The sequence below is a fragment of the Carlito syrichta genome, unplaced genomic scaffold, assembly GCF_000164805.1.
Source record: "Carlito syrichta isolate Samal-C Ts95f unplaced genomic scaffold, Tarsius_syrichta-2.0.1 Scaffold304574, whole genome shotgun sequence".
Lineage (NCBI taxonomy): Eukaryota > Metazoa > Chordata > Mammalia > Primates > Tarsiidae > Carlito > Carlito syrichta.
Genome location: NW_007248670.1, coordinates 93,216 through 102,810, shown reverse-complemented (window position 1 = coordinate 102,810; position 9,595 = coordinate 93,216). Strand labels below are relative to the sequence as shown.

General features: G+C 46.8%; 1 protein-coding gene across 4 annotated transcripts in view; it reads right to left on the bottom strand.

Annotated features, from left to right (window-relative positions):
• FKBP1B (FK506 binding protein 1B) overlaps window positions 1–7,321 on the bottom strand; it is a 10,175-nt gene extending 2,854 nt beyond the window's left edge. Inside the window, exons 1-3 of one of the 4 annotated variants that reach the window (XR_002482090.1) lie at window positions 7,274–7,321; window positions 7,030–7,122; window positions 6,224–6,292 (exon numbers count right to left, since the gene is read on the bottom strand). Coding sequence is in view for 1 of the 4 variants with exons in the window: in XM_008060263.1 (XP_008058454.1) it covers window positions 6,303–6,324 (22 nt within the window). In the remaining 3 variants the exon portion in view is untranslated. The other 3 variants (XM_021713497.1, XM_021713496.1, XM_008060263.1) reach the window with 3 other exon arrangements.
• Between the last annotated feature and the right edge of the window lie 2,274 nt (window positions 7,322–9,595).

Below are 9,595 nucleotides of genomic sequence, written 5' to 3'. Positions count from 1 at the left end.
AGGCTGCGGTGGCCGGGAGCAGCCACTGCACTCCAGTCTGGGCGACAGAGTGAGACTCCAATTAAAAAAAAAAAAAATTAGCCGGCTGTGGTGGCATGTGCCTGTGGTTCCAGCTTCTTGAATGGCTGAGATGGAAGGATTGTCTGAGCCCAGCAGGTTGAAGCTGTGTTGGATGTGAGTGTGCCACTGCACTCCTGCCTGTGCTACAGAGTGAGACTTCAACTAAAAAAAAAACAAAAACAAGAAAAGAATCCCTATTCTGCACAATTCTCCTCTTCCATCTTCCCATCCGTCCTGTTGCCCAAGCATGAAACCTGGACACTTCCCTCTGCCTCATCCCCACCTCCAGTCTATTACCAAGTCCTACTCAGTTTTGGAATTCACCTGTTTTCTTCATTTCAGTTCCCACTACCCTGTGGCCTCACCGAGTCACCAGCACATCTCACCTGTGGACAGGAACAACCTCCTAACTGGTCTTTTTGATCCTCTCTTACCCCTCCATTTCATTCTCCACTCGGCATCTAGATTGATTTTTCTTTCTTTAAATACAGATCATTGAGCTGTTGTATAGACTTGAAAAAAACAAAGAGCAACAACCAAAAAAAAAATCCACAAATCTGATCCTATTACCCGCCCCCCTTAAGATATTTCAAGGGCTCCCCAAGGCAGAATCCAGATGCCTACCACTGGGCACCATGACTCACACCTGTAATCCCAGCATTTTGAGAGGTGGAGGTGCAAGGATTGCCTGAGCCCGTGGGTTCGAGACCAGACTGGGCAACATGGCGAGACCTCGTCTCTACAGTAAGTACTGGGATGGGAGTCCCCAGTGACACAAAAGAGGCCTGCTGGCAAGGAGAGGGGTGGGGACACACAGCCAGGAGTGAACGCTAGATGGCGATGCCATGCCCTGGCAGTAGAGCCCAGAAGTAGTGACCTGTGTATGTTGAGGGTGGAGGCGGAAGGCAGAGCACAGGGCCTGATCCAGACTCCTCAAGTAGCTGGGCGTGGTGGTGCGTGCTTGTAGTTCCAGCTACTAGGAAAGTAGAAGGGGAAGGATCACCTGAACCCAGCAGGTAGAGGCTGCGGTGGCCGTGAGCATGCCACTGCACTCCAGCCTGGGCGACAGAGTGAGATCCTGATTCAGAAAAAAAAAAAAGACCTGGCTACTGCCTGCCTCCTACCCTCTCTCTGCCCTCCGCATCCTTCCCTTCCCCGTGTCCTATTTGGGTCAGGCTTTTCTCGAATTCCTCTGCACTTTACAATGTTTTTGTTCCACTTCCTTGGCCTAAAGGTCTGGTTCCCCCGCTATTCCAGCCTCAGGTTGAGTCCTCATCTAAGGTTCCGAAGGCTTCCTAAGTTCCCCCAAAATGTAAAACCCGAAGGTTGCATCATCCCCTTACGCAGAGAACAGCGTAAGGTAACCCAGCTGGTCAGTGGTGGCCTCTAGATAACATACAAATAGGGCTATTTAAAACTGGAACCCCAGGCACTGTCTACAGCAGTTCAAGGCATCCCTCAGCCTTTGCTTCAGATGCTTTGTCATCCCAATGTCTACATGTCACCTCGGACCAACAGCCCAAGGTCTAAGAGTTAGTCTCAATTTTTATTGGTGACTCTGACTCAGAGATCAGACCTTCCGTAAATGACACAATTCCACAATTGCTTCTTGCAGCCCCTGGATCACCACAAAAGGAAACTTGGGACTAGAGAAAGACCTAGCCTATAAGTCCAAAGACAGGGTTTCAACTTCACTCTTGCACCAATTCACTGCATAATGCTGGAAAAGCCATCTCCTCTTCTCAGGGCAGATACCCCATGCTTAACACAGGAGGCTGGGCCAGCTTAGTCTGAACTCTATGATTCCACTTCCCGATGCCTACAACTAAAATGTATACTAGAGAAACTGTTATTTGCCTATTTTCTAGGTACAGTAAATTGGGCTCTTGGCCTGGGTACTAAATGAGGCAAAGGAGGAAACTTTTCTGGCTACACAGAGGTATGCACAGATGGATGCCAATGAGACCAAATACAAACTCGTGTACACACAGGTTGCTAAGAGAACTCAAATACACAGAGGTACCTATATATGCTCACATGCACTTATGCACACACACTCAGGAGAAAAACCCTGATGGCCAAACAGATGCTAAGAAAACAGGCCAGGCATGATGGTTCACACCTGTCATCCCAGTACTTTGGGAGGCTATGGTGGGAGGAGCACTTGAGGCCAGGAGTTCAAGATCAGCCTGGGCAACATAGCAAGAAATCCCATCAGCAGGGTGTGGTAGCTCACACCTGTAATCCCAGCACTTTGGGAGGCAGAGGTAAAAGGATTGGCTGAGCCCACGGATTCAAGATCAGCCTAAGCAACATGGCAAGACCTCGTCTCTACAATAAATCAAAAAATCAGCTGGGCTCGGTGGCTCAGCCTGTAATCCCGCGCCTTTGGGAGGCTGAGGTGAGTGGACTGCCTGAGCCCGCGGGTTCGAGACCCGCCTGGGCAACTTGGTGAGACCTCATCTCTACAGTAAATCAAAAGGTAGCGCGCGCCTGTAGTTCCAGCTACTTGGAAGGCTGAGGCGGAAGGATCGCCGGAGTCCAGCAGGTCGAGGCTGCGGTGACTGGGAGCGGCCACTGCACTCCAGTCTGGGTGACAGAGTGAGACTCCAACTCAAAAAAAAAAAATTAGCTGGGCATGATGGCACATGCCTAAAGTTCCAGCTACATGGAAGGCTGAAGCAGAAAGATCGCCTGAGCCCAGCAGATGGGGGCTGCGGTGGCTGTGAGCATGCCACTGCCCTCCAGCCTGGGCAACAGAGTAAGACAACAACACAAAAGAAAGAAAGAAAGAAACCCCATCTCTGTTATATATATTTGTAAAATGAAGAAGAAAATATTTAGATATATAGATCTCCATGCATTCACACAGACATATTACTGGACAAATATGCAAATATGCCCATGGAAATGCACACAATATACTTACACATGCACACACTCCATTTATAGACAGATTTTCTTATTCTTCAATTTCTTCAGGTTTCACATTACTTAATCTATTTCAGATCATATACCATATATAGTTATCTATTGCTACAAGTTCAGCCAAAATCACACAGTCTAGAAACAGAACCACATATATATGGTTATTTGATTTGACAAAAATGCCACTGTAATGCAGTACATAAAGGATAATTGGGGAGGGATTAAGGTTGCTGGATCAACTGTATATCCATACAGGAAAAAAAATGAACTTTGGCCCAAATCCACACACAATAATCAATTCCAGATAAATTATAGACCTAAATATGAAAAATAAAACAAAGCCTCTATAAGGTAATAGAAGAATATCTTCATGACCTAGAGACAAATATTTCTTAAACTGACAAAGTGCTAGCTACAAAGGAAAAGATGAATAAGTGAGATTTCATTAAAGTTAAAAACTTCTAACTGGGCTCAGTAGCTCACCACTGCAATCCCGGCACTCTGAGAGGCTGAGGTGGAAGGATTACTTGAGACCAGGAGTTTGAGACCAGCCTGGGCAACATAGTGAGACCTTGATGCTACAAAAGGTTTTTTAAAATTAGCTGGGTATATGGTATGCACCGATAGTCAAGCTAATCAGGAAGTTGAAGTAGAAGGATCACCTGAGCACAGGGGGTTGAGACTGCAGTGAGCCATGATCATGTCACTGCACTCCAGCCCGGGTGACAGAGTGAGACCCCCAACTCAAAATAATAATAATAATAATAATAATAATAATAATAAAAAACAACTTCTATCCAAAAGGTATACTGTTAAGAGAGTAAAAAGACAAGCAACAGTGTGGGAGAAGATGTATGGAATAGATGTAACCAATAAAAGACTCATGTCCAACATGAATACAGAATATAAATCAATAAGAAAAGAAAAAGACAACCTGATTTGGGGGTGGGGAGTGTAATCTCACTCTGTCGCCCAGGTTGAAATGCAGTGGCACGCTCACGACCACTGCAGCCTTGACCTGCTGGGCTCAACTCAGCCTTCCAAGTCACTGAAACTATAGGCACGTGCCACCACACTCATCTAATTTTCTGATTTATTGTAGAGACGAAATCTCACCAGCTTGCCCAAGCTGGTCTCGGATGCCTGGACTCAGGCAATCCTCTCGCCTCTGCCTCCAAAGTGCCGGGATTACAGACGTGAGTCACTGTACCTGGCTCCTAATTTTTTTGTTTGTTTGTTTGTTTTTGAGTTGGAGTCTCACTCTGTCGCCCAGACTGGAGTGCAGTGGCCGCTCCCGGTCGCCGCAGCCTCGACCCGCTGGGCTCCGGCAATCCTTCCGCCTCAGCCTTCCAAGTAGCTGGAATAACAGGCGTGCGCTACCACGCCTGGCTAATTTTTGATTTATTGTAGAGATGAGGTCTCACCAAGTTGCCCGGGCGAGTCTCGAACCCGAGGCTCAGGCAATCCACTCACCTCGGCCTCCCAAAGCGCTGGGATTACAGGCTGAGCTACTGAGCCTGGCCGGCTAATTTTTTTAAATGGACAAAATTTGAGCCATCTAAAGGTTTTCAAATGGCTGGTAAGCATGTGAAAAATTGCCCAACTTCATTATTCTTCAGGGAAATGCAAATCAAAACTCCAATGAGATACCACTGGACACCCACCAGAACAGGCCAAAAACAAAACAAACCAAAACAAAAACCTGACAATCCAAGTGTTTGAGTGTTGGTGAGGACACAAGATAACTGGAACTGCTGGTGGAAGCAGAAATTGGTACAACTACCTTCATTTTTTTATTTGCTTATTTTTTGGAGACATGGTCTGGCTCTGTCACACAGGCTAGAGTGCAGTAGTATGATCATAGCTCACTGCAGCCTCGAATTCTTGGGCTCAAGTGATCCAAAGTGCTAAGATTATAGCCACCATGCCCAGCAGGTACAACTACACTGGAAAGTTGTAGACAGTACTGTTAGAGCTAAGCATAGGTATAATTCTGTATGCCAGGAGTTCCACATCTTTTTTTTTTCTTTGTTGGAGTCTCACTCTGTTGCCCAGGCTGGAGTGCAGTGGTACATTCATGGCCACCAAAGCCTCAACCTGCTGGGTTCAGGCAATCCTTCCACCTCAGTCTTCCAAGTAGCTGGAACCTCAGGCGTGCGCCACCACACCCGGCTAATTTTTTGATTTAATGTAGAGAGGAGGTCTCACTAAGTTGCCCAGGTTGATCTCGAAACCCTGGACTCAGGCAATCCTCTGCTTCCCAAAGTGCTGGGATTACAGGAGTGAGCCACCGCACCTGGCTGAGTTCCACTTTTGCATATATATGTACTCTAAGAGACACCTACAAGACTGTTCAAAGCAACACTATTCATAAAAACCAAAAGCAATATACAACCTAAATGTCCATCAACAGCAGAAAGGATAAATAAATTATAGCATATTCATGTGATAAAATACTGTAAGGAATAAAAATAATAAACCACTCATAAACATAATATTGAGTGAAATAACCCAAACACAAAAGAGTACATACTCTGTGGTTCCAATTATATAAAGTCCAGAAATAGGCAAAAGCAATGCTTGGGGATAAAAGTCAGAATGACAGTTTTATTAGGGGCATGGAATGACAGGGAGGAGGCACAGGGGAGGCTTCTGGGGGTGCAGGTAGTTTTGTGGGTATCTGGGTAGTGATTACATAAGTGTGATCACTGTGGAAAAAATTCATTGAGCTATACATCTTACGTTATGTTGTTCACTGTATTTATATTTAATTTAAAAATTTACCAAAACTCCCACACAGTCTCCTGCTGTGTTTAATAAGACAGTCTCTCCCCAAACCAGAGCCACTCACAGCTAATGTTAGGGTTTAATGAACATCACCTGCTCTATGCCTGTATTGTGAAAAGACTTTGCAAAAGGATGTTGTGGTTTCAGTAACATGGTCTGTCTACAACATGTAGAATAGATAAATCAATTACATGGACCAGAGGCCCCAGAGGACCCATGGTAATTAGGCCACATCACCAGGAGATAAAATGCAGCTCCAGCCCACTGACGTCAGCTACACAACTGTCAAGAAACATCCACACCGTCTGCCTGGAGTTAACCTTGTGCTTCACACTGGCCCAGAGAACTGCTAAAAATGGCCCCATTCAAATATGACCTAGGAGTTAAACTGGCCTTGCTGTATGCTAAGTGGTTGTCACCGAGTTTGGCACATTGGAAAGCAGGTCACCCCCCTTGGAACTAACACCTGCTCATGATCTTCCTGCCAGTAGTCCTGAAGAACTCATCTAGAATGTCCCTCAACCCACCTAGCCTGCAGAGACGAGACATCTAAGAGGGGTCAGCAGAGATGCAGGGCCCTCTCTGGACTCCCCCAGCACCTGGAGACAAGCACTGCCATCACCCCATCCTCAAACTGGCTCAGAACCTCAATTGACTCGTCTGTCTTCTCCCTACGCTACAGCTCCATTGAAGGATCCTTCCTTCTTGTCTTTGTGTTCCCAGAGCATAGCACAGCATCTCGTGTCTATTTCTGAAATGAGAAAGAAAATTCGGAGGAGGCCAACCTCCTCTTCTCCAATGATACTATAGGATAAAGAGAGTCTGCTGGGAATTTCAGGGCATTCAGGGCTTCAAAAGGGATTCCCAGCTGGGCCTGATGGCTCATGCCTGCAATCCCAGCACTTTTGGAGGCCAAGGTGGGAGAATCACTTGAGGTCAGGAGTTCAAGATCAGCCTGCGCTACATAGCAAGACCTCATTTCTACAAAAAGTGAAAATTAGCCAGGCAAGGTGGCATGCACCTATAGTCCCAGCTACTTGGGAGCCTGAGGAAGGAGGATTACCCGAGCCCAGGAGGTCAAGGATGCAGTGAGCTGTGTTCCTGCCACTACACTTTGGCCTGAGTGACAGAGTGAGACCCTGACTCAAAAAAAAAAAAAAAAAAAAAGAGGAATTTCCAGATATCAGTCAGAATGAGGAGGGCCAGGGCTCCCTACTGCCCATGACAGAGAGAAGGGGACTGAAGGAGCTTGACTCACCTAGAGGCTGACACCATGGATGCCTCTTGCTGGTATAAGAGGGGAGGAGTTGGCCTTCCAAGCCCCCTGTTTCATTCCCACAAGACTGGCTGGGAGGAGTAGGGGCTAGTTCGTCACAGGGAGACCTGGCTGCTTTAGGCTTTGGGTCTAATCCAGGGGCAGACACCTCTGCACAGGAGCTCAGAGAGTCCTGCCTTGACAGAGGCAGGCCTGCGTGAGGGCTGAGGGGATGAGACCTACCTGTGTAGTGCACCACACACGTCTGGCCCTTCTTGGGGAATGTCCTTCCTGTAAGGAGACACGAGGGCAGATGAAGGAGTGGGGTACTGAAAAAACTCACCTGGAACATTCATGTGTGGTTTTGACCAGGAACTCGGGCCCACGTTCTCGTCCAGACCATGAAGACACCCATGGCCCTAGTTCTGGCTCTGTGCCTTGTATGAGCCAGAACTCACCACATCATCTCTCTGGCCAGAATTTGAACTTTATTCCCTTGGTTTCTTTTTTTTTCTTTTTGAGTTGGAGTCTCACTCTATCACCCAGGCTGGAGTGCAGTGCACACTCCTGGCCACCACAGCCTCTACCTGCTAGGCTCAGGTGATCCATCCACCTCTGCCTTCCAAGTAGCTGGAACTACAGGCGTGCACAACCATGCCCAGATAATTTTTTCATTTATTGTAGAGACAAAGTCTTGCCATGCTGCCCAGGCTGGTGTCAAACCATGAATTCAGGCAATCCTTTTGCCTCAGCCTCCCAAAGTTCTAGGATTACAGGTTGAGTCACTGTACTTGGCTACTCCCTTGGTTTCAACTCTGCTGTCTCCTGGGGTTGTTGTTGTTTCCTTTATCTTTCATTGATTGCTCTTTTCACTTTATCCACTTCTCATTTACAGACAGCCTACTATGTGTCAGGCCTGGACTAGATTCCACAGATACACAGCAACATATGAACTCATGAAGAAGTTAGGGAAATAGACACATAAAGTATCACAAATGAATAAATGTGATCACTCACAAATATTTGCTGAGTACCTACTGTGTGCCAGGCCTGTGCCTGAGCCCAAGGATATAGCTGTAAACACTACAGACTAGATCCCTGCTTTTTTAAAGTTTAAATTCTAATAGAGAAAGACAGTATTCAAATAAACAAGATGATTATAGAATGTAAATACTCTAAAGAGAACAGACACAATGATGAATTAAAGAGAGATGCAATGGGACAGACCATTTTAAAAAGAGTGGTCTAGAGACTGGGCAAGATGGCTGACACCTGTAATCCCAGTACTTTGGGAGGTTGAAGTGGGAGGACTGCTTGAGCCCAGGAGTTTGAGACCAGCCTAGGAAACATAGCAAGACCTTATTTCTGCAAAAACATCAAGAAAACTAGCCAGGTGTGGTGGCACGTGCCTGTAGTTCTAGCTCCTTGGGAAGCTAAGGAAGAAGGATCCTAAGTCCAGGAGGTTGAGGTTGTGGCAAGCTGTGATCATGCCACTGCACTCCAGCCTGGATGACAGAGTGAGACTCCTACTTAAAAAAAAAAAGAGTGGCCTAGGAGTCTAGGATAACCTCTTGAAGGAAGGAGGTGCCATTTGAGCTGAGACTTGAAGGATGAGCAAAATGCTGAGAAAAAAACACCCCAAAAAGGAGTAAGAAATGCTCAGAATGGAGACATCTGCAGAACAGAAAGGAGGCTAGGTACTGGAAAGAAGGGAGGGAGGAGAGAAGGGGGAAAGGGGCAATCAGGCAGGGCTTGCAGAGCCGGATTTAATACTAAGTGCAATAGGAAACCACCAGAGGGTTTGAAGCAAGGGAATGACATAATCTGAATTAAGATTTTATAAGAGCACTCCGGCTGCTGTGTGTGGGATGGACGGTTAGGCGTCTGTGGCAATAATCTAGACAAGAAATCAATCAATGATGGCTTGATTTAAGGTGGTGGCAGCAGGGAAGGGAGCAGAATGGATTAGAGGCACATTCTGGAAGCAGAGCTGACAAGGCATGCAAACGGATTGGAAATGGGGTCCCAGATGAGGGAATGGAGAAAACAAGAACAATGCTTGGGCTTTCTGTGGCAACTGGGCAAAGAAGAACTACTCCCTGAGATGGGGAGGACTGGGGAGAAACAGATTTGTGCAGGTGGCAATCTTGAGATGCCTATTAGATATCTGTGTTTACACTGCAAGTAGGCAGATGAAGAGTCTGCCCTGCCGGGAATGGTGGCTCAAGTCTGTAATCCCAGCACTTTGGGAGGCTGAGATAAGGGGATTGGCTGAGACCATGGGTTCAAGAACAGCCTTGGGCAACTTGGCGAGACCTCATCTCTGCAATAAATCAAGAAATTAGCCGGGTGTGGTAGCGCATGCCTGGAATTCAGGCTACTTCGAAGGCTAAAGCAGAAGGATCGCCTGAGCCCAAAAGGTCGACAGTGGGGTGGTGGTGAGCATGCCACTGCACTCTAACCTGGGTGGTGGAGTGCAAGACTCCAGAGGAAGACTCCAACTAAAAAAAAAAAAGAGTCTGCCCTGGAGAGATAAATTTGCCTGAGGCCAGGCGTGGTGGTTCA